The 24067-nt window shown below is 46.6% G+C and overlaps 1 protein-coding gene across 4 annotated transcripts in view; it reads right to left on the bottom strand.

Moving 5' to 3' along the window:
• The window catches only part of LMBR1 (limb development membrane protein 1), a 592458-nt gene that overhangs the window by 270347 nt on the left and 298044 nt on the right, over positions 1-24067 (bottom strand). For all 4 annotated transcript variants that reach the window (XM_063921898.1, XM_063921896.1, XM_063921899.1 and 1 more), the window contains 2 exons: positions 20749-20875; positions 7233-7301 (listed from right to left, as the gene is read on the bottom strand). In XM_063921898.1, coding sequence (XP_063777968.1) covers positions 7233-7301; positions 20749-20875 — 196 coding nt within the window. The remainder of the gene's footprint in view (positions 1-7232; positions 7302-20748; positions 20876-24067) is intronic.

Here is a 24067-nt window from a genome sequence, read left to right on the forward strand (position 1 = left end):
AAACACCCGGGCGTGAAACCTGCCGAATGGGATGGCTTCGTACGCCGCAACCATCTTCCCCAGAACCCGAGTACATTGATGGATCGACACACTCGTCGGCCTCAGATGTTCCCTGACCATCGTCTGCAGTTCCAGAGCCTTTTCTTCTGGAAGAAATACCTTCTGTAATTCCGTGTCCAGAATCATGCCCAGAAAAAGAAGCCGAGTGGTCGGAATCAACTGGGATTTTGGCAAATTGAGCACCCAACCGTGCTGTCGCAGAACCGACAGTGACAACTCGACAACTCTACACTTCTCAGCAACCGTTCCTTGGACCTCGCCTTTATCAGGAGATCGTCCAAGTACTGGATAATTGTAACCCCTTGTTTGCGAAGGAGAACCATCATTTCCGCCATGACTTTGGTGAAAATCCTCGGAGCCGTGGAAAGCCCAAACGGCAACGTCTGAAATTGGTAATGAGAATCCTGTATCGCAAACCTGAAAAAGGCCTGATGTGAAGGATATATCGGGACATGTAAGTAGGCATCCCTGATGTCGACTGACTCCATAAAATCCCCCCCTTCCAGGCTGGCAATCACCGCTCGAAGGGATTCCATCTTTCAAGTATGGATTGAGGGATTTTAGATTTAGAATTGGTCTGACCGAACCGTCCGGTTTCGGCACAACAAAGAGGCTCGAGTAGAAACCCTTCCCCCGCTGGGACGAGGGAACGGGAATAATGACCCTCTGTAGACACAGTTTTTGAATCGCTGCTAGCACCACCTCCCTGTCCGGAAGAACTACTGGTAATGCCGAAACGAAGAACCGGTGAGGGGGCATCTCCTGAAACTCCAGTTTGTATCCCTGAGACACGATCTCTAGTACCCAAGGATCCAGGCCTGATTGAATTCAGACCTGACTGAATATTCGTAGACTCCCCCAGGGAAGCCCCAGCGTCATGCGGTAGACTTGGTAGCAGCAGGGGAGGACTTTTGGTCCTGGGCGCCTGAGCCTGCAGGAGGTTTTCTTCCCCTTCCTCTACCCTTTGAAGCGAGGAAGGACGAACCTTTTCCACGCCTGTATTATTGTGATGAAAGGACTGCATTTGCTGATGTGGTGCCTTTTTCTGTTGTGTGGGAACATAAGAAAAGAGGACTTACCCGCAGTCGCGGTCGAGACCAGGTCAGCCAAGCCGTCCCCAAACAAGACAGTACCTTTGAAGGGTAGCGCTTCCATAGCCCTCTTGGAGTCGGCATCAGCGTTCCATTGATGGATCCACAGCGCCCTCCTGGCTGATATCGACATGGCATTGGTTCTTGAACCCAAGAGACAGACGTCCCTTGCCGCATCCTTTATGTAATCTGCAGCGTCCTTCATATAACCGAGAGTTAAAAGGACATTATCTTTATCAAGAGTATCCATATTATTAGCTAAATTCTCAGCCCATTTAGCAATAGCACTACTCACCCATACCGACGCAACAGCGGGTCTGAGCAATGCACCCGAATTAGCGAAAATGGACTTCAGAGACGTCTCCAGTTTGAGAGCTGCCGTGTCAGGAGACGGAAGTGCCACCTTCTTAGACAAACGAGATAGAGCTTTGTCAACAGTTGGAGATGCCTCCCATTTTTCCCTGTCATCAGAGGGGAAAGGATACGCCATGTAAATCCTCTTGGGAATCTGCCATTTCTTATCCGGCGACTCCCAAGCCTTGTCACAAAGAGTATTCATTTCATGAGAGGGGGGAAACTTCACCTCAGGTTTTTTTCCCTTGAACAAGCAAATCCTTGTTTCCTGTACCGCAGGTTCATCAGAAATGTGTAAAACATCTTTTATAGCCACAATCATGTACTGAATACTCTTAACTAACCGTGGATGTAAAGCTGTCTCAGTGAAATCGACCTCGGAATCAGAGTCCGTGTCGGTATCAGTATCTACCACTATAGTAAATGGCCTCTTTTGCGACCCGGATGGGGTCTGTACCTGAGACAAAGGCTTTTCCATGGACTTTTTCCACACCTGCGTCTGTGACTCAGACTTAGGAAGCTACATTTGAATTTATCGTACTGAGCAATGCTAGCAAATCAGGTGTCGGCTGCGTCGACAGTTCCAACTCTAGCCCCGCATCCGCTCCCCCAATAACCTCCTCCGGTGAATAACCTTCAGCCTCAGACATGCCGACACGTAGTACCGACACACCACAACACACAGAACGTCCCAGCTAGGTGACAGGCCCACAATAAAGCCCAGATAGAGGACACAGAGGGAGTATGCCAGCTCACACCCCAGCGCCCATATATCGCAAGAAACGATATATGTACCCAGCGCTGCCTTATGTTAATATTAAGCACCACACTGCAGCCCCCCTCTGAAAATGCCCCCCGTTACTTGGGAGAGAAGCGTGGAGGTCCTGGCAGCGTCTATCCCTCAGCCACGTGTTGTAGGGAAAATGGCGCCCGTGAGCTGCGGAAAGAGGCTCCGCCCCCTTCCCGGAGCACTTCGGCCCGCCAATTTTAAATCTGAAAAAAGATGCCGGCGGGGGTCTGTAAACGGTGCCGAGGCACCTACAATCTTTAAGCCGCCCAACAAACTCCAGTAACATGCTGCCCAGGGCGCCCCCCCATGCCGGCGGGGGTCTGTAAACGGTGCAGAGGCACCTACAATTTTTAAGCCGCCCAACAAACTCCAGTAACATGCTGCCCAGGGCGCCCCCCCCAGCGCCCTGCACCCAGTGAAAACCGTTGGTGATGTGTGTGGGAGCATGGAGCACAGCGTTACCGCTGTGCTGTACCTTTACTGAAGTCTTCTGCCGTCCTGAAGTCTTCTGATCTTCTCATACTCACCCGACTTCTGTCTTCTGGCTTCTGTGAGGGGGCGACGGCGTGGCTCCGGGAACAAGCAGCTAGGCGCACCAAGTGATCGAACCCTCTGGAGCTAATGGTGTCCAGTAGCCGAGAAGCAGAGCCCTTAACTGAGAAGAAGTAGGTCTGCTTCTCTCCCCTTACTCCCACGCTGCAGGGAGCCTGTAGCCAGCAGGTCTCCCTGAAAATAAAAAACCTAACATAAAGTCTTTTCTAGAGAAACTCAGTAGAGCTCCCCCTAGTGTGCATCCAGTCACTCCTGGGCACAAAGTCTAACTGAGGTCTGGAGGAGGGGCATAGAGAGAGAAGCCAGTTCACACCCAGATTAAGTCTTTTTAGTGTGCCCAAGCTCCTGCGGATCCCGTCTATACCCCATGGTCCTTTTGGAGTCCCCAGCATCCTCTAGGACGTAAGAGAAAATACGATTGCCTCTGCCTGTCAATCAGGCAGAAGCGGTCACGGGGCAGGAGGGGGGCGGGAACACTTCATTTTCTGGGTGGAAACGGAGCGTTGCGGGGGCGTGCCAGCCCAAACGGTGGGCTGGTACACGCGAACGGGGGCATGTCGGGGGTGTGGCCGCAGCGGCTGCAACAGCAAAAATGGCGTCGGGACTCCTGCGGCCGCAGCTAAGCTGGACCGGCAGGAGTCATCCTTAATTTCTGCTAACAAGCAGAAATTGCGTGCTGTTCACAATTTCTGCTTGAAGCAGCGGTGGAGTCGCCAGTCAGCATGCTGGGCGGCCTTGCCCAGCATGCGTGCTAATGGTTAGCAAATTCTGCTGATTAGCAGAATTTGCTAACCTTACTGAATTGGCCCCCAAGTCTGGATTTCTACTCGAAACTTAAGATTCAAGGTCCCTTCCAAGAAATTTGCCCCCAGATTCATTGGTCCATATCCTATTGAAAAAGTATTGAATCCAGTAGCATACAAAGTGACGTTGCCTCCGTACTTGAAGATCCCAAATGCATTTCACCATCTCCTTACTGAAGCCTCTCATACTTAACAGTTTTCGGGCTGCGCTCCCTAGACCTCCCAAGGTGCAAGCTGCTCAAGGAGAAGAATTTGAAGGTCATAGGATCCTTTATTGTCGTAAAAGATATGGTCGTCTCCAATATCTTATTGATTGGAAGGGATATGGACCGGAGAAAAGGTACTGGGTTTCTGAAGAGGACGTCCACGCTCCAAGATTAGTCCGAGCCTTTCATACCAAGAATCCGATGAAAGCACAAGGGTGTTCAGAGCCCACCCTAAAAAGGGGGGGTACTGACTCCCGCGTGTTACCGTCCTGCTGGCTGGCGCGGCGGCGGGTCCTCCCGGACGGATGTGCGGCTGCCAAGGGCCGGGAGTCTGGAGAGCCTGCGCTGCAGCGGGGATCGCTGCGGTAAGGTCCTCTAGTGGTGACACAGTGTAGTTGGTCAGAGACAGAAGCTGGCTAAAGCTGTGTGCTAACAGCTAAGTATGTCTCCTGTGCTGGGGGCAGCCATGTTGGAGACCAGAGCATTACCAATGAAGTTATCAATCTGTGTCCAGCCAATCCTGCGTGTTCTCCCCTTACAAAAGGGGGCTGGCTCAGAGGGAGAGTGCCAGTGCTTCAAGTTACCTCCTTGTGAAAGGTTCTCTAGCTCTGTGCTCCCAGGTTACTTCTGGTTCCCTGGTCCTGGTTGCTCTCATCCATCGATTACCTAAACGCTGCTGCAGTCCTGCTGTCTAAGTCCGTTGGCACTTGTGGAAGCGCTCACGGGGTCCTAGGTCATAGAGGAGCTCCAGGTGCTAACGGCGGTTCCCGCAGACGTCTTCATTTCTTCAAAGTCCAAGTTCTTCAGCCTTGTCTTTCAATCACAAACAACAGTCTTCAGTTCTTCTTTACCGGAGTTCTTCAGCTTCACTCTTCAAGTCATTTAACCATAGACTCTAATTCTTCCAGTTTCTTCTATTTGTCCAATATTCGTGTACAGCCTGATTATTCATTAAAACTACAGTTATCTTCCTACGAAGTCCTCCTTTTCTCCCTACGGCCAACGATAACACTTAGGTTGGCTTCCACCCCATGAGGAGGAATTACATTCAGCCACCTCATTTACTCTTCTCACAGGTAGCTGTCCCTTCAGCCAAAACTCGGTTGTTGGAAACCCCAACTTACGCCGAGCGTGACAGAGACCTTGCCCTGCAGTCCCAGAGACGAGCCGCAACTATGCTTATAAGACGGCACCCAGCGTTTCAGGCAGGGAGTGAGGGAGAGTGTGAGGCAGCTCCAGGGCAGGAAAATCTGCAGTAAATGGCGCCCTGGGCCAGGGGAAGGGCTACAGGTCAAGCGCGGACTCCCCTATGCTGGATTTATTAAATGGGGTGTTAGTACACCCAACGTGTACTCAATATGCCCTGGTGGTCTAGTGGTGTCCCTGCTTAGTGACAGTGTCCAGGCCAGCACCGCGAACCAGCTCTCTAGGTCGCGGACGGAACGCTATTTAATGACGGGTCCCGCCTGGGGGACCCTCTTACCTCCTCCCCGTAGCAGCCACGCGAACCAGCAGAGTGACTGCGACCATGTGCCTAAAGCTGGAGTATCTCCGCCGCAAGTACCCGGAACCTGAGCCAGCGGGAGTATGCGACGCCGCTTGGGAGGTGATGGAGCTGCAGCGCTGATGTGTCACCATGACATACAGACAATAGAGATCAGAAATACTTTACATACATTCAAATGGGATCATCAGTGCCATTTCCCTGCATTGGTTAAAAGGCACAATGACCTTCATGGCTACATGTATTTTAAATATGGTTTCTCGTGGCCACTTACAGTATATGGAACCTCTTGTAAAACACAATACACAAACAAATCCTGAAAAATATCAGTGTCTTTCTTCAACAAGTAGATTACTAACTTTGGGGCTTATTTACATTGGGATGGAAGTAATTTTCATGACACGCCTCTCAAATGTAGCAGTACACGTCCGCGCTGACAGGTGTTACTTTCACAATCTTCCTGAAATGCTTTTTCAAAAGTAGGCAAGTCTGCTATATTGTCAGGGTATTTTTCTGGTGTGTACATAACTCTACCACACCACCGGCCCTGTACACTTTAGACTATTTTATACAGCTTGAGTGTGACTCACAACTTGATTTGAATTGTTTTGTTTGTAATACATAATGTTTGTTTGCAAATATTTTTTTTTTTAAGAATACATAATGTACATATTTTTATTTATCATTTAGGTTCAAACAAGTACTGTTTGAACCTGCATAAGTGAGAACCTCTATAAGTGAGACAAGCACTTCTTGAACCTGGATAGATGAGACACCTTTTAAGTGATACTAAACGTGATGTCCCTTGAGATCCCACTTAACCAGGTTCGATTGTTTATATATACTGTATATATGAATTAAATACCTGTAGTGATAAAACTTAAAAAGTGAGTCCTTTTCTTTAGAAAAGGCCAAAGATAATCCTATTGAAACGCGTTATGACGCTGAGTATAGACTGACAATTTGGGCACTGTCCGGGAGAAGGAGGGGGTACTTGTTTTATAGATTAAAGGACCCTTTGACCATTTTTTAGATGTGCTCTCTAATCCTTCGCATCTGGTAGAATCAATTTTAACAAACATATTTCATTGCCTTTATTATTTTTAGGACAAATTAAAATAATTTTTGTGCAATCATTAGCAGTGTTATACTATGGGGTCTATTCATAAAGGAGTGAAAAGAGTGGAGAAGTGAGCCAGTGGAGAAGTTGCCCATGGCAACCAATCAGCTGCTCAGCATAATTTTATAGTATGAAAATTATAAATGTTACTTCAATGCTAATTGGTTGCCATGGGCAACTTCTCCACTGGCTCACTTCTTCATGAATAGACCCCTATATATTTTATTCTCTTTATTGCATGTAACTCAAATATGATTCTGGCACAAAGGAGAAAATAAAAGAAGGATTTCTTTCGGGACTCTATTGTGAATATTTGAGAATTTTTTTTATTCGAAGGACAGAGCAGGGATTTCTTATGGGCTCGGTATGATTTACGGGCGGGCAGGAGACTGACAGCTGGAATACCGGCAGCGAATGTGCCACAATATTATACTCCCCCTTGGGTGTGGCGTGGACCACCACACGAGTGGGAATACCGGGTTTGGGTCGGGATTCCGACCGCCGGCATTTCCCCGGCTGTCGGGATTCCGGCGTCGGTATCCTGAACGCCGAGATCTGACTGCTGGAAAATTAACCACATCCCTTTCGTAAAAGGACTTCATTGATGGACCGCTATCTAGTTACAGTTACGGTAAGACATTTTTCTCCTGAATACCAGAGTCCTTGTATAATATTATTTATGAGTTGAAGGCTTAAATGAAACATTTACTGTCTTTTAAAATGAAGTAACTTCCTTTACAGGCAGTACTTACAGAGTAATAACAGGCATCCCATAAGTGAAATACAGGAATATAAATAGGGTAGGTAGAATTCCCAAAGATCTAAAAACAGATAGGAAAACAAAAACAAACATTAGCACATTTGTTTCAAGGTAAGTACAGGTCCGTTTTAAAAATGTATTGCACTCAAAAGTCTCTAAGAAATGTCAGTGTAAGCATTGGAGCCCACTATTACTGCTATCCATCAGCACAGTATTAACTTTATTCTACTTAGTAATCTTGTGCAGGATGCACTTACCTGTCTCGTACTGGAAAACATACAAGTAATTGATTTTACTGTGCTGGTAATACTGATAAATTGGTGTCTGCTTTTCGACATAACAACAAGGGGGCTTCTTGTATACAGACAGAAATATAATAAAGTAAAAAATATGTTAAAAACATCAAAATATAAATCACATGCAAAACCACGAGTTATTGTATGAATACCTGCCAATGTATAATTAATTGATTAATTGAACTAAGCATTTCTGCAATATGCCCAAACATGAGGCAGGGTTTTCTGCAGGGGGACTCGCAGGGCTGCAGAGACGTGAGAGGGAATTAGGGCTGCAGAGAGATGGCAAGTTATGAGGCTGGAGAGACATGAGGCTGGAGAGACATGAAGCTGAAGAGGCACGGGGAAGGGGCACGAGGCTGGAGAGACACTTGGGCATGGCATGATGCTGGATGGACACAGGGGCAGGGTATGAGGCTGGAGAGGCACAGTGGCAATACATCAGATTGGAGAGAAACAGAGGGGGGCATGAGTCTTGAGCAACCGGCGGGGGGGCAGTGATTCTGGAGAGACACAGGAGGGCATGAGAACTATGAGGGATGGGGCGGAGAGACACAGTGGATTAGGCCAAATGGCAACCATGAGAGCTAGCAACAGGGTGAATGAACGATCAAAAATACTCATATTACATAAGTGCATAATTAATCAATTCATTCTGTAACGGCAGGTGTTAGTACAGATGTTTTTGTGTGTTTCTGTATGCAATTTATATTGATATTTTAAACAAATATTTTATGCTTTTTTATTTTAGCCCCAGAAAAATAAGATTTTACTTACCGGTAAATCTATTTCTCGTAGTCCGTAGTGGATGCTGGGGACTCCGTAAGGACCATGGGGAATAGACGGGCTCCGCAGGAGACATGGGCACTTTAAGAAAGAATTTAGATTCTGGTGTGCTCTGGCTCCTCCCTCTATGTCCCTCCTCCAGACCTCAGTTAGAGAAACTGTGCCCGGAAGAGCTGACAGTACAAGGAAAGGATTTTGGTAATCCAGGGCAAGATTCATACCAGCCACACCAATCACACCGTATAACTTGAGATAAACATACCCAGTCAACAGTATGAACAACAAAAGAGCAACAGGTCCAACCCTGATGCAACCATAACATTAACCCTTATTGAAGCAATAACTATATACAAGCATTGCAGAAGAAGTCCGCACTTTGGACGGGCGTCCAGCATCCACTACGGACTACGAGAAATAGATTTACCAGTAAGTAAAATCTTATTTTCTCTAACGTCCTAGTGGATGCTGGGGACTCCGTAAGGACCATGGGGATTATACCAAAGCTCCCAAACGGGCGGGAGAGTGCGGATGACTCTGCAGCACCGATTGAGCAAACACAAGGTCCTCCTCAGCCAGGGTATCAAACTTGTAGAACTTTGCAAAAGTGTTTGAACCTGACCAAGTAGCCGCTCGGCAAAGCTGTAATGCCGAGACCCCTCGGGCAGCCGCCCAAGAAGAGCCCACCTTCCTAGTGGAATGGGCCTTAACTGATTTTGGCAGCGGCAATCCAGCCGCAGAATGAGCCTGCTGAATCGTGTTACAGATCCAGCGAGCAATAGTTTGCTTTGAAGCAGGAGCACCAAGCTTGTTGGAAGCATACAAGATAAACAAAGACTCTGTTTTCCTGATCCTAGCCATTCTGGCTACATAAACCTTCAAAGCCCTGACCACATCAAGCAACTCGGAATCCTCCAAGTCAGTAGTAGCCACAGGCACCACAATAGGTTGGTTTATATGAAAGGATGAAACCACTTTCGGCAGAAATTGTGGACGGGTCCGCAAATCTGCTCTATCCGCATGGAAAACCAGATAGGGGCTTTTATGTGACAAAGCCGACAACTCTGACACACGCCTAACCGAAGCCAAGGCTAATAGCATGACCACCTTCCACGTGAGATATTTCAACTCCACCGTTTTGAGTGGTTCAAACCAGTGGGATTTCAGGAAACTCAACACCACGTTAAGATCCCAAGGTGCCACTGGAGGCACAAAAGGGGGCTGAATATGCAGCACTCCCTTTACAAACGTCTGAACGTCAGCTAGAGAAGTCAACTCCTTTTGAAAGAAAATGGATAGGGCTGAAATCTGGACCTTAATGGAACCCAATTTTAGGCCCAAATTCACTCCTGACTGTAGGAAGTGAAGGAAACGGCCCAGCTGGAATTCCTCTGTAGGGGCATTCCTGGCCTCACAAGCAACATATTTTCGCCATATACGGTGATAATGTTGAGCTGTCACTTCCTTCCTAGCCTTTATCAGCGTAGGAATGACCTCCTCCGGAATGCCTTTCTCCGCTAGGATATGGCGTTCAACCGCCATGCCGTCAAACGCAGCTGCGGTAAGTCTTGGAACAGACAGGGCCCCTGTTGCAACCAGTCCTGTCTTAGAGGAAGAGGCCACGGTTCCTCTGTGAGCATTTCTTGCAGATCTGGATACCAAGTCCTTCGTGGCCAATCTGGAACAATGAGTATCGTTCTCACTCCTCTTTATCTTATTATTCTCAGCACCTTGGGTATGAGAGGAAGAGGAGGAAATACATAGACCGACTGGAACACCCACGGTGTCACCAGTGCATCTACAGCTATCGCCTGAGGGTCTCTTGACCTGGCGCAATACCTCTGTAGTTTTTTGTTGAGGCGGGATGCCATCATGTCCACCTGTAGAAGTTCCCACCGACATGCAGTCTGTGCGAAGACTTCCTGATGATTTCCCCACTCTCCCGGGTGGAGGTCGTGTCCCGGGATGAACACTGCTGACAGTGCGCTTACGTGATTTTCCGCCCAGCGAAGAATTCTGGCGGCTTACGCCATCGCTTCCCTGCTCCTTGTGCCGCCTTGTCGGTTTACATGAGCCACTGCGGTGATGTTGTCTGACTGAATCAGAACCGGTTGGTCGCGAAGCAGGGTCTCCGCTTGACGTAGGGCGTTGTATATGGCCCTTAGTTCCAGGATGTTGATGTGAAGGCAAGTCTCCTGACTTGACCACAGACCTTGGAAATTTCTTCCCTGTGTGACTGCTCCCCACCCTCGGAGGCTTGCATCCGTGGTCACCAGGACCCAGTCCTGAATGCCGAATCTGCGGCCCTCGAGTAGGTGAGCACTCTGTAGCCACCACAGGAGAGACACCCTGGCCCTGTGGGATAGGGTGATTAAACGATGCATCTGAAGATGTGATCCGGACCACTTGTCCAGTAAGTCCCATTGAAAGGTCCTCGCATGGAACCTGCTGAAGGGAATGGCCTCGTATGACGCCACCATCCTTCCCAGGACTCCAGTGCAGTGATGCACTGACACCTGTTTTGGTTTTAATAGGTTCCTGACCAGTGTCATGAGCTCCTGAGCTCTCTATATCGGGAGATAAACCCTTTTCTGGTCTGTGTCTAGAATCATGCCTAGGAAAGGCAGACGAGCCGTAGGAACCAACTGCGACTTTGGAATATTTAGAATCCAGCCGTGTTGCCGTTACACTTCCAGAGAAAGTGCTACGCTGATGAGCAACTGCTCCCTTGATCCCGCTTTTATGAGGAGTTCGTCCAAGTATGGGATAATTGCGACCCCTTGCTTCCGCAGGAGTACCATCATTTCCGCCATTACCTTGGTAAATATTCTCGGTGCCGTGGAGAGACCAAACGGCAACGTCTGAAATTGGTAATGACAATCCTGTACCACAAATCTGAGGTACGCCTGATGAGGTGGATAAATGGGGACATGAAGGTATGCATCCTTTATGTCCAGAGACACCATAAAATCCCCCCCTTCCAGGCTTGCGACGACCGCTCTCAGCGATTCCATCTTGAACTTGAACCTTTTCAGGTATATGTTCAGGAATTTTAAATTCAATATGAGTCTGACCGAACCGTCCGGTTTCGGGACTACAACATGGTCGAATAATAACCCCCTCCTTGTTGAAGGAGGGGAACCTTGACCACCACCTGTTGAAGATACAATTTGTGAATTGCAGTTAACACTATATGTATATATATATAAAGATATATATATATATATATATAAAAGATGCTGTCTTAGATATATATATATAAAACATGCCCAAAGAGACATTAGTCTACTGGGTTCTAGAGTCAACGCTATGTCGATTTCTGCTTGACGTGTCCTGTGGAACATGCAATGGACAGGTGATGCCGACTTAAGAGGCATATGGAAGGTTTACCTTACAAGGCTGAGGATTATGTGGAGAAGGGATCTCTGACCTGGTCTCTAGAGCTATGGCTGGTAATTCTGATCTTTTGCCTTATATTCCCGCACAGCCTAGGAAAGCACGACATTATCAAATGCAGTCCTTTCGATCACAAAGAAACAAGAAAGTCCGAGGTGCGTCCTTTCTTGCCAGAGGGAGGGGCAGAGGAAAGGAGCTGCACAACACAGCTAGTTCCCAGGAACAGAAGTCCTCCCCGGCCTTTACAAAATCCACCGCATGTGGCTGGGGCTGCACAGGCGGAGCTAGGCCCGGTGGGGGCACACCTTCGAAATTTCAGCCACAAGTGGGTTCACTCCCTGTTGGATCCTTGGGCAATAGATATTGTGTCTCAGGGATACAAGCTGGACTTCGAGGAGATGTCCCCTCACCGACGGCCCTGTCGGCTTCCCCCCACGAGAGGGAAATATATATATATATATATATATATATATATACACACACATACTAGGGTCTCAATCTCTGCTGATAAGGTATCTGTCCACGCTGCTACAGCGCTATAAACCCATGCCGACACAATCGCCGGTCTGAGTAGTGTACCAGAATGTGTGTAAATGGACTTCAAAGTACTTTTACTGCATGCTATCTGCAGGATCCCTGAGGATAGCTGTTAAGTCAGCGCTACCTTTTGGGCAAACGTGACAACCTAGGGGAAGATTCCCATCGTATCCTGGCCCTAGTGGGAAAGGATACTCCCTGAGAATTCTTTGTGGGAAACTGCAGTCTCTTGTCTGGAGATTCCCGCTCTTTTTCTTCATGAGAGGAGGGAAATTTACCTCAGCTTTCTTCCCCTTAAACATGTGTACCCTTGTGTCAGGGACAGATGAGTCATCAGTGATATGCAAAACATTTTTTATAACAATAATCATATATTGAATACTTTCCTGCCATTTTGGCTGTAACTTTGCATTATCGTAGTCGACACTGGAGTCAGACTCCGTGTCGATATCAGTGTCTATTATTTTGGATAGTGATCATTGAGAGACTCTGAAGGTCTCTGCGACATAGGGACAGACATGGGTAGATTCCCTGTCTGTTCTCTAATCTTTTGTGCAATAAATTTACCTTAGCACTTAATTTCCATATCCAAACAGGTGTCGGCGTTGTCGACGGAGACACCACTCACACACACATTTGCTCCATCTCCTCCTTAGGGGAGCCTTTTACCTCAGGCATGTCAACACACACGTACCGACACACCACACACTCAAGGAATGCTCATCTGAAGACAATTCCCCCACAAGGCCCTTTGGAGAGACAGAGAGAGAGTGTGCCAGCACACACCCCAGCGCTATAAACCCAGGAATAACACAGTAACTTAATGTTAACCCAGTAGCTGCTGTTTATATTGATTTTTGCGCCTAATTATGTGCCCCCCTCTCTTTTTACCCTCTTCTACCGTCTATCTGCAGGGGAGAGCCTGGGGAGCTTCCTCTCAGCGGAGCTGTGGAGACAAAATGGCGCAGGTGAGTGCTGAGGAAGAAGCCCCGCCCCCTCGACGGCGGGCTTCTGTCCCGCTTAAATATACATTTTCTTGGCTGGGGCTCATACATATATACAGTGCCCAACCGTATCTATGTGTACTTTTGCCAGAAGAGGTCCATATGCTGCCCAGGGCGCCCCCCCCCCTGCGCCCTGCACCCTTACAGTGACCGGAGTATGTGAGGTGTGTGGGAGCAATGGCGCACAGCTGCAGTGCTGTGCGTTACCTCAGTGAAGAATGGAGTCTTCTGCCGCCGATTTCGAAGTCTTCTTGCTTCTCATACTCACCCGGCTTCTGTCTTCCGGCTCTGCGAGGGGGACGGCGGCGCGGCTCTGGGATCGGACGACGAGGGTGAGATCCTGTTTACGATCCCTCTGGAGCTAATGGTGTCCAGTAGCCTAAGAAGCAGGACCTAGCTTCAGAGAGTAGGGCTGCTTCTCTCCCCTCTGTCCCACGATGCAGGGAGTCTGTTGCCAGCAGAGCTCCCAGAAAATAAAAAACCTAACAAAATACTTTCTCACAGCAAGCTCAGGAGAGCTCACTGAACAGCACCAAGCTCGTCCGGGCACAGTCTCAAACTGAGGTCTGGAGGAGGGACATAGAGGGAGGAGCCACAGCACACCAGAATCTAAATTCTTTCTTAAAGTGCCCATGTATCCTGCGGAGCCCGTCTATTCCCCATGGTCCTTACGGAGTCCCCAGCATCCACTAGGACGTTAGAGAAATAGGATTTGATAACCTACCGGTAAATCCTTTTCTCCTAGTCCGTAGAGGATGCTGGGAATGACATCAAGACCATGGGGTATAGACGGGATCCGCAGGAGACATGGGCACTCTTAAGACTTTTCATTGGGTATGAACTGGCTCCTCCCTCTATGCCCCTCCTCCAGACCTCAGTTGTATAAACTGTGCCCAGGGAGACTGACATTTCGAGGAAAGAAATTACGTAACTAGTGGTGAGGTATCTACCAACTCACACAATCAACCATGCCGCACACATGGCATTCAACATAACACACGCCAACAGGCATGAAATAATTGCAGCAACATGCTAAAAACCAAGATAACACAACTTGTGTAACTGTAATAACTAAACTGCAGGTAAAGTACGCACTGGGACGGGCGCCCAGCATCCTCTACGAACTAGGAGAAAAGGATTTACCAGTAGGTTATCAAAATCCTATTTTCTCATACGTCCTAGAGGATGCTGGGGACGACATCAAGACCATGGGGTCTATACCAAAGCTCCAGTACGGGCGGGAGAGTGCGGATGACCCTGCAGCACCGATTGACCAAACTTTAGGTCCTCATCGGCCCAGGTGTCAAACTTGTAGAATTTTGAAAATGTGTTTGACCCTGACCAAGTAGCTGCTCGGCAAAGTTGTAATGCCGAGACCCCCCGGGCAGCCGCCCAGGAGTAGCCCACCTTCCTAGTAGAATGGGCCTTCACCGACATCTGTATTGGCAATCCAGCCGTAGAATGAGCTTGCTGAATCGTACCTCTGATCCAGCGAGCAATAGTCTGCTTGGAAGCAGGACACCCAATCTTGTTGGGAGCATACAGGACAAACAAAACCTCTGTTTTCTATATTCGAGCTGTTCTAGCGACATAAATCTTCAAAGCTCTAACCACATCTAGAGACTTTGACTCAGCGAACGTGTCAGTAGCAACTGGCACCACAATAGGTTGGTTTATGTGGAAAGAGGAAACCACCTTTGGAAGAAAATGTTGACGAGTTCTCAACTCTGCCCTATCTTCATGGAAGATCAGGTAAGAGCTCTTGAGGGACAAGGCCCCCAATTCAGACACCCACTTTGCGGATACCAATGCCAAAAGCATCACCACTTCAAAGTGAGAAACTTCAACTCTATTTCTTGCAGAGGCTCAAACCAACCCGATTGAAGGAACTGCAACACCAAATTAAAGTCCCATGGTGCCACTGGAGGCACAAATGGAGGCTGGATGAGAAGAACCCCTTTCACGAATACCTGAACTTCTGGAAAGGAGGCCAATTGTTTTTGAAAGAAAACTGATAAGGCCGAAATCTGGACCTTGATTGACCCCAATCTAAGGCCCGCATCCACAACAGCCTGCAGAAAATGAAGAAAACGTCCCAACTCAAACTCTTCCGTAGGAGTCTTCTTGGATTCACACCAAGACACATATTTTCTCCAAATACGGTGGTAATGTTTAGACGTTACTCCGTTCCTGGCCTGAATAAGAGTGGGGATGACTTCCTTGGGAATACCCTTTCGGGCTAGGATCCGACGCTCAACAGCCATGCCGTCAAACGTAGCCGCGGTAAGTCTTGATACACACACGGCCCCTGCTGTAGTAGGTCCTCTCGAGGAGGAAGAGGCCGAGGATCTTCTATGAGCAACTCCTGAAGATCTGGATACCAAGCCCTGCTCGGCCAGTCTGGGGCAATGAAGATTGCTCAAACTCTTGTTCTTATTATTATTTTGAGAACTTTTGGAATCAGTGGAAGTGGAGGGAAAACATATACCGACCGAAACACCCACTGGGTCACCAGTGTATCCACTGCAATGGCTTGAGGGTCTCTCGACCTGGAAAAATATCTCTGAAGCTTCTTGTTTAGACGAGATGCCATCATGTCTACTTGAGGAACTCCCCCAAAGACTCGTCACCTCTGCGAAGACTTCTTGGTGGAGGCCCCACTCTCATGGATGGAGATCGTGTCTGCTGAGGAAGTCTTCTTCCCAGTTGTCCACTCCCGGAATGAAAATTGCTGACAGAGCTCTAACATGTCTTTCTGTCCAGAGGAGAATCCTTGTCACCTCTGCCATTGCCGCTCTGCTTTTCGTCCGCCTTGCCTGTTTATGTACGTGACTGCTGTTACATTGTCTGACTGGATCTGCACGGGATCTTGAAGAAGATGTACCGCTTGTAGAAGGCCGTTGTAAATGGCTCTCAATTCCAGAACGTTTATGTGAAGGCAGGCTTCCTGACTTGACCATTTTCCTTGGAAGCTTTCCCCCTGTGTGACAGCTTTCCAGCCTCGGAGACTTGCATCTGTGGTTATTAGGACCCAGTCGTGAATCCCAAACCTGCGTCCCTCTACTAGGTGAGAACTGTGTAGCCACCACAGGAGCGAAATCCTGGCTTTGGGGGACAGGATTATTTTCCGGTGTATGTGTAGGTGGCATCTGGACCACTTGTCCAACAGGTCCCATTGGAATACTCTGGCATGAAATCGGCCAAACTGTATGGCCTCGTAGGCCGCTACCATTTTCCCCAACAACCGAATGCATTGATGGATCAACACGCTTGTTGGTTTCAATATTTGTTTGACCATTTTCTGGATTTCCAGAGCCTTATCCACTGGAAGAAATATTCTCCGTACTTCTGTGTCCAGAATCATCCCTAAAAAGGACAAGCTTGTCGTCGGTTCCAACTGCGACTTTGGAAAATTCATGATCCAACCATGTTGTTGGAGTATTGACAGGGAGAGTGCGATGTTCTGCATCAACTGTTCCCTGGATCTCGCTTTTATCAGGAGATCGTCCAGATAAGGAATTATATAGACTCCTTTTTAACGAAGGAGGACAATCATCTCCGCCATCACCTTGGTGAATACCCTCGGTGCCGTGGAGAGTCCGAACGGCAACGTTTGAAACTGGTAATGGCAATCCTGTACTGCGAATCTCAGATAAGCTTGGTGAGGAGGATAAATGGGAACATGCAAGTAAGCATCTTTTATGTCTAATGACACCATGAAGTCCCCCTCTTCCAGACTGGAAATCACTACCCTCAGGGATTCCATCTTGAACTTGAACCTTTTCAGGTAGAGATTCAGATTTTCAGGTTTAAAATCGGTCTGACCGAGTTGTCTGGCTTCGAAACTACGAAGAGGCTTGAATAAAAAAACCTTCTCCTTACTGTGCCAAGGGTACCAGGACAATGACCTGATCCTGACATAATTTTTGAATTGCCGTTGTTACTGCCTCTCTTACCGGAAGAGAAGCTGGCAAGGTCGATTTGAAAAATCGGCATGGGGGGCCGTCTTGAAACTCTAGTTTGTACCCATGGGACACTATTTGTAAGACCCATTGGCTCAGGCCAGATTGAATCCAGATTTGACTGAAAAGTTTCAGACGTGCTCCCACCGGAGCGGACTCCCGCAAGGGAGCCCCGGCGTTATGCTGTAGATTTGGCAGAAGCAGGGGTGGACTTCTGCTCCTGCGATCCGGGAGACGCTGCGGATTTCTTTCATTTTCCCCTTCCCCTACCTGCAAAAAAAAGGGGAGACCTTTGGCCTTTTTGTATTTGTTGGGCCGAAAGGACTGTATGTGAGAGTGATGTGTCTTTTTCGCCGGTGTAGGAGCATAAGGCAAGAATGTCGACTTACCTGCGGTAGCCGCCGAGACTAACGCATCCAGCCCATCACCAAACAAGGCCTCACCTTTATACGGGAGAGTCTCCATATTTTATTTTCGAATCTACATCAGCATTCCAATAGCAAATCCACAACGCCCTCCGAGCCGATACTGGCATGGTAGCGGTTCTTGATCCAAGAAACCCATATATTTCATGGATTCTAGTACGTACGCAGCAGCGTCTTTGATATGACCTAACGTTAGGAGTATCTCGTCTCCATCTATTGTGTCAATGTCTAATGACAAGTGGTTTTCGGACCACTTTTCAATAGCACTACTCACCCACTCACAGACAATGGTAGGCCTGAGTAGTATCCCATTGGCCACATCAATAAATCACCTCACTCACTTGCGGTCTGTCGGCTCCTTAAGTGAAGCCATTCCAGGCGCAGGGAGAAACACCTTTTCTCTTTTATGACAGGGCCCTATCTAAAATGCGGGGTGACTCCCACCTTTTTTGGAAAAAGGTAAGCTGCCTGAATTCCTTTTGGGAATCTGAAATTTATTTTCAGGTTAAATCAGACCTGAGGTGGGGGGGAAATTATATTACTTCTTTACTAAAGTAAACCCTCTCCTTGTGGTAAAAGAGGGGGCTTCGTAACTTCTAACACAGGCATTCCCAACCGCGGTCCTCAAGGCACACCAACAGTGCAGGTTTTAGTGATATCCAGGCTTCAGCACAGATGGTTAAATCAAAATAACTGAGCTACTAATTAAGTCACCTGTGCTGAAGCCTGGATATCACTAAAACCTGCACTGTTAGTGTGCCTTGAGGACCGAGGTTGGGAAACACTGTTCTAACACCTCCTTTATAGCTAAAACATGTTTTGAATGCTTTTTTGCTAACTTAGGACCTATTCCCCTGGAATCACTAGTGTCGACACAGGAATCAAGAGTCCGTGTCGGTATCAGTTTGTACTACTTGTGCAAATTGTATGTGACCCAGAAAGGTCCCTGTGGATGAAAGGCAGAACTAATAAATATCACATCTTCAACAGATTATTTTCATTTTCTGTATGAGATTCAGTCCAACCTCTTACTGATATGAATCACACTATCATGTAACCTTTCACCCAGTCAGGCTCTTGGTGTCATATTACACCTCTGTGTCCCTAACATGTCTCCACAGAGTTCCCTGCCACAGACATGTCACACACGTGGGTGACTCCCACCTTTTTTGGAAAAAGGTAAGCTGCCTGAATTCCTTTTGGGAATCTTAAATTTATTTTCAGGTTAAATCAGGCCTGAGGTGGGGGGGAAATTATATTACTTCTTTACTAAAGTAAACCCTCTCCTTGTGGTAAAAGAGGGGGCTTCGTAACTTCTAACACCTCCTTTATAGCTAAAACATGTTTTGAATGCTTTTTTGCTAACTTAGGACCTATTCCCCTGGAATCACTAGGGTCGACACAGGAATCAAGAGTCCGTGTCGGTATCAGTTTGTACTACTTGTGCAAATTGTATGTGACCCAGAAAGGTCCCTGTGGATGAAAGGCAGAACTAATAAATATCACATCTTCAACAGATTATTTTCATTTTCTGTATGAGATTCAGTCCAACCTCTTACTGATATAAATCACACTATCATGTAACCTTTCACCAAGTCAGGCTCTTGGTGTCATATTACACCTCTGTGTCCCTAACATGTCTCCACAGAGTTCCCTGCCACAGACATGTCACACACGTGCAGAACCACACCACAGACACTCCGGGACTTATAGGGGGACAGACCCACAGTAAAATCTGTCAGAGGGACACAGATGGGATTTGCCAGCTCACAACCCAGCGCCAGTAACACAATATCTGTGAACACAAAATGCCCACTGACATTCAGCGCTTTTATAATGTTAATCACACAATTATATAGCACCAAATTCACTGTGGCCCCCCCTGTTTTGCACCCTGATACTTGTTCAGTAGTGGAGGAGGACCAGCCTTGTCTCTGCAGCCTGAGGAGAGAGATAAAATGGTGCTGAGCAGTGTGCTGGCTGACTGAGGAGGAAGCTCCACTCTTCAATGGTGTGTTTCTCCTCAGCTTTTATGGAGGTAATTTTTTATACTGGTGGGCGTAGGACTGTGCCGCAGCAACTTATGCCCCTTATTTATGCCAGTTTCCATAGGTTTCATGCTGCCCAGGGAGCGCCCCCCCCCCCCCCCCCCCCGGTGCCCTGCACCTTGCAATGCCTGTGTATGTGTGGGCAACATGGCGCGCTGCGCTCCCGCCAGCCGCGCGGTACCTTTAGCCATCACTTTCTTGATTGAAGATCTGTCTTCTAACACTCACCTGTCTTCTGACTTCTGGCTCTGTGAGGGGGGTGACGGCGTGCTGTGGGAGTGAGCATCTAGGCACGGCTAGCGTTCAGTTCCCTTCAGGAGCTAATGGTGTCCTGTCAGCCAGAAGCAGAGCCATGAAACTCTTTAGGAAGTTGGTTCCTACTTCTGCCCCCTCAGTCCCACAAAGCAGGGAGTCTGATGCCAGCAGATCTCCCTGAAAATAAAAAATCTAACATAAGTCTTTTCAGAGAAACTCAGTAGAGCTCCTCAGAGTGCATCCAGTCGACCTGGGCACATTTCTAAAACGGAGGTCTGGAGGAGGGGCATAGAGGGAGGAGCCAGTTCACACCCAATGAAAAGTCTTTAGAGTGCCCATGTCTCCTGCGGATCCCGTCTATACCCCCATGGTCTTGATGTCGTCCCCAGCATCCTCTAGGACGTATGAGAAACACAGGTAACACCGCCAAATGCAGCTTCCAGAGAACTTACACTGTAACCCAGCCAGCAGATTGTGCTAGGAAATTATTTCAAGTAGATCAGGCATATACATCCCACCCTTACTGACTGACTGCAACATATAATCATTCATGTGAATAATGCATTTACTACTCAATGCAGAAGTATCCACACTATTCAGACAGAGTTTTAAAACCCGGCCAAGCCACTGGTCAGTAAATCCCACTTTTACTTATTCATCAATTAGTGAACTTTTTGCACAAACTTACGTAGAAGAAACAGTCTCACAACTCAAAAGGTTCTCATTAAATCCAAATGTTACAGCTATGCCTGTCCTAAAACAACCAACCAGACCTGCACGGAGTAATAGAACACATACTTACCATACAATGATTCCATGCTTGCAGGACTGTTGTCAATCAGAGCCGATGCCACCCACACAATGCCAAAAATAAGCAGAGCCAGAAGAATAAGCATGACCACTGTCTCCAATATGCGGGCTTTGATCCCCTATCAGAAAAGGAAATTGAGACACATCATTTCTATAATTCACTTTGCTACCGCTGTGAGAAGCTAAAACACTGCAAGAACCCCGAGGTCTCTTCGTTGGACAACATACATATGATGCTGGACAAAGCAAAACGACATACTTTTGCTTATAAACTATTGGCTTGCACTTCTTGTGTTCAAACATCTACTGTCTGGCACAGCTTCCCTAGACTACATTTCACCACAGATAAAAATAAATAAATAAATTAGATGACTAATTTGAAAATAAAATACAGACCTTATTGATTCGAATATTCAGTAAAAAAATAAACTTGCCTGATAACGTCATAGTAAAGCAAAGCCATTTTTAAAAGATGGATTGCATTTCTGAATCTCGAGGCTGAGAAAGTGGATTAGCAAATTGTATCTGCGATTCCAATCAAGCGAATGGAAGACACTGGCGTGCTGCCAAAATGTGGCATGACGCCAAGACCAGGCGTTGCACAGGTATGGTGAGGTAATCGGACTTAAATGCAGCTTTAGCAATTGGCATCCTGCACGTCTCTGTAATGACTGCAGAGCCCTCATGTGGACAGAGATAATACTGCAGACTTTATAGATTTATTTTGAAAAACTCTCTTGTGAAATTTATGGGATTAAAACCATAAACCAATTATAAGCAGTGTATAATGAAAACAAAAAGCACAGTGGACTTGCCATCACATGACATTCAAATGGAAATAATAAGACCTGAAACACTATAGTAGTAGTAGTAGTAGTAGTAGTAGTAGTAGTAGTAGTAGTAGTAGTAGTAGTAGTAGTAGTAGTAGTAGTAGTAGTAGTAGTAGTAGTAGTAGTAGTAGTAGTAATAATAATAATAATAATAATAATAATAAAAACAATAACAATAATTATTTTATTTATATAGCACTCTTTCTATAAACAGGACACAAGGCGCTTTACAGACATCAAAAACAATGCACATAATACAGAAGATTAATACAGCAATATACAAGCCACACAGATATAAACATGAAAATATATGTTATGGTAAATCAGTGGCGCACCCAGGGGGGGTTTCCGAGCACCAAGAAACCCCCCTCCACTAAAAAAAAATATATATATATTTTTTTTTAGCTGCATGATTATTATTAATGGCTGTCTAACGTCCTCTGCAGCCTGCTGTCTTCCTGGTGGCACTTGTAAGTGCAGTAAAAGTTTACTTTATTTTAATTATAGTACATATATATCCATGTGCATACATATATACACATGTATATACATACATACATATAAACACACACACATATGATATATACATGTGTATATATACGTGTACTGTATGTGTGTGTATATATATATATATATATATATATATATATATATATATGTATGCATGTTTAATATGCTATGTATATGTGATTATGAATGTGTGTGTGTGTGTGTGTGTGTGTGTGTGTGTGTGTGTGTATATATATATATATATATATATACATACACGGTATATATATGTGTAGATATGTTATATATATATATATATATATATATATATATATATATAGATAGATAGATAGATAGATAGATAGATAGATAGATAGATAGATAGATACCCTTGTAGTAGCCGGCACTCGGAAGGCCTCCGTGGGCTTTCTGGCTCAGGTGCCATCCTATGAGGTTTCCACCTCCATCACTATCCCATGTAAAGAAGGTGGCACTCAGAGACTTGAAGGTGCAAAAGAATATTTAGTAAACAAGCTGCAGAGTTACATCAACGTTTCGGGGCGCGCAGCCCCTTCATCATCCTGATGAAGGGGCTGCGCGCTCCGAAACGTTGATGTAACTCTGCAGCTTGTTTACTAAATATTCTTTTGCACCTTCAAGTCTCTGAGTGCCGCCTTCTTTACATGGGATATATATATATATATATATATATATATATACACAGACACACTAGTTTTACGGACCCAGCATATACTGGGTCACCTCAGTCCCCACCCCCGTGATTGGCTCCACCCAGTTCTGGAAACCCCCCCATGCAAATCCTGCGTTTGCCACTGTAAATACTTACCGTTGATAACAGTATTTCTCCCAAGTCCACAGGATCCACAGGATAACAATGGAATATGCTGAAGCGACAGCGGATTTGCACCAATCGGTCAAAGCTTTTCCGGCCTCCCAGCATGCAATGGGCCCGTCCATATATCCCCGCCTCCTTGCTCAGGCAAATCACCTGTATTCCAAAGCTCACAGCAGGAGCATCATAGATAGCCCTAATCAGGCGATAATAACACACATGCACACCCTTTCGTACAAGAAGGAAGAGGTTACTGAGTAAAAGGATCCTCAAATCAGGTGTGTCAGGGTGGGATCCCTGTGGATCCTGTGGACTTAGGAGAAATACCATTATCAACGGTAAGTTCTTACCATAACGTATATTTCTCCGGCAGGGTCCATAGGTTATCCACAGGATAACAATGGGGATTTCCCAAAGCAATTTAGTGGTGGGGACGCTCCTGATTGGACAGGAGAATCCTTCGCCCGTATTCAGAGTCATGAGAGGCAAAGGTATCCAAGGCATAATGTCTAATGAATGTGTTAATGGAAGACCATGTGGCTGCCTTACATATCTGTTCTGCTGAAGCACCACGTTGTGCTGCTCATGATGGACCTACCTTACGAGTAGAGTGAGCAGAGACATTAGCCGGAACCGGGAGATCAGCCTGAGAATATGCTTCTGAAATCGTCATTCAAAGCCATTTTGCCAGCATCTGCTTATCAGCAGACTATCCTCTCTTGTGAAATCCGTACAGAATGAAGAGAGAATCTGTCTTTCTGATGGCACTGGTATGATCCACGTAGATCCTTAATGCACGGACCATGTCCAGCGATGCATCTCCCGCAGAAAGGCCCGGTACCTGGAAAGCCGGGACTACAATTTCTTCATTAAGGTGAAATTTAGACACCACCTTCTGAAGATATCCAGATCTAGTTCTGAGAACTGCTTTATCTGGATAAAAAAAAAAAAAAACAGAAATGGGGATGACATGATAATGCCCCTAAATCTGATACTCTTCTAGCTGACGCCATAGTCAGTAGAAAGAGAACTTTAGCTGTCAGCCATTTAAGATCCACTTTATTAAGTGGTTCAAACGGGGCAACCTGAAGGGCTTTCAGGACTAGACTTAAGTCCCAAGGCACTGTAGGAGGAACAAA

The sequence above is a fragment of the Pseudophryne corroboree genome, chromosome 5, assembly GCF_028390025.1.
Source record: "Pseudophryne corroboree isolate aPseCor3 chromosome 5, aPseCor3.hap2, whole genome shotgun sequence".
In the NCBI taxonomy this organism is placed as follows: domain Eukaryota; kingdom Metazoa; phylum Chordata; class Amphibia; order Anura; family Myobatrachidae; genus Pseudophryne; species Pseudophryne corroboree.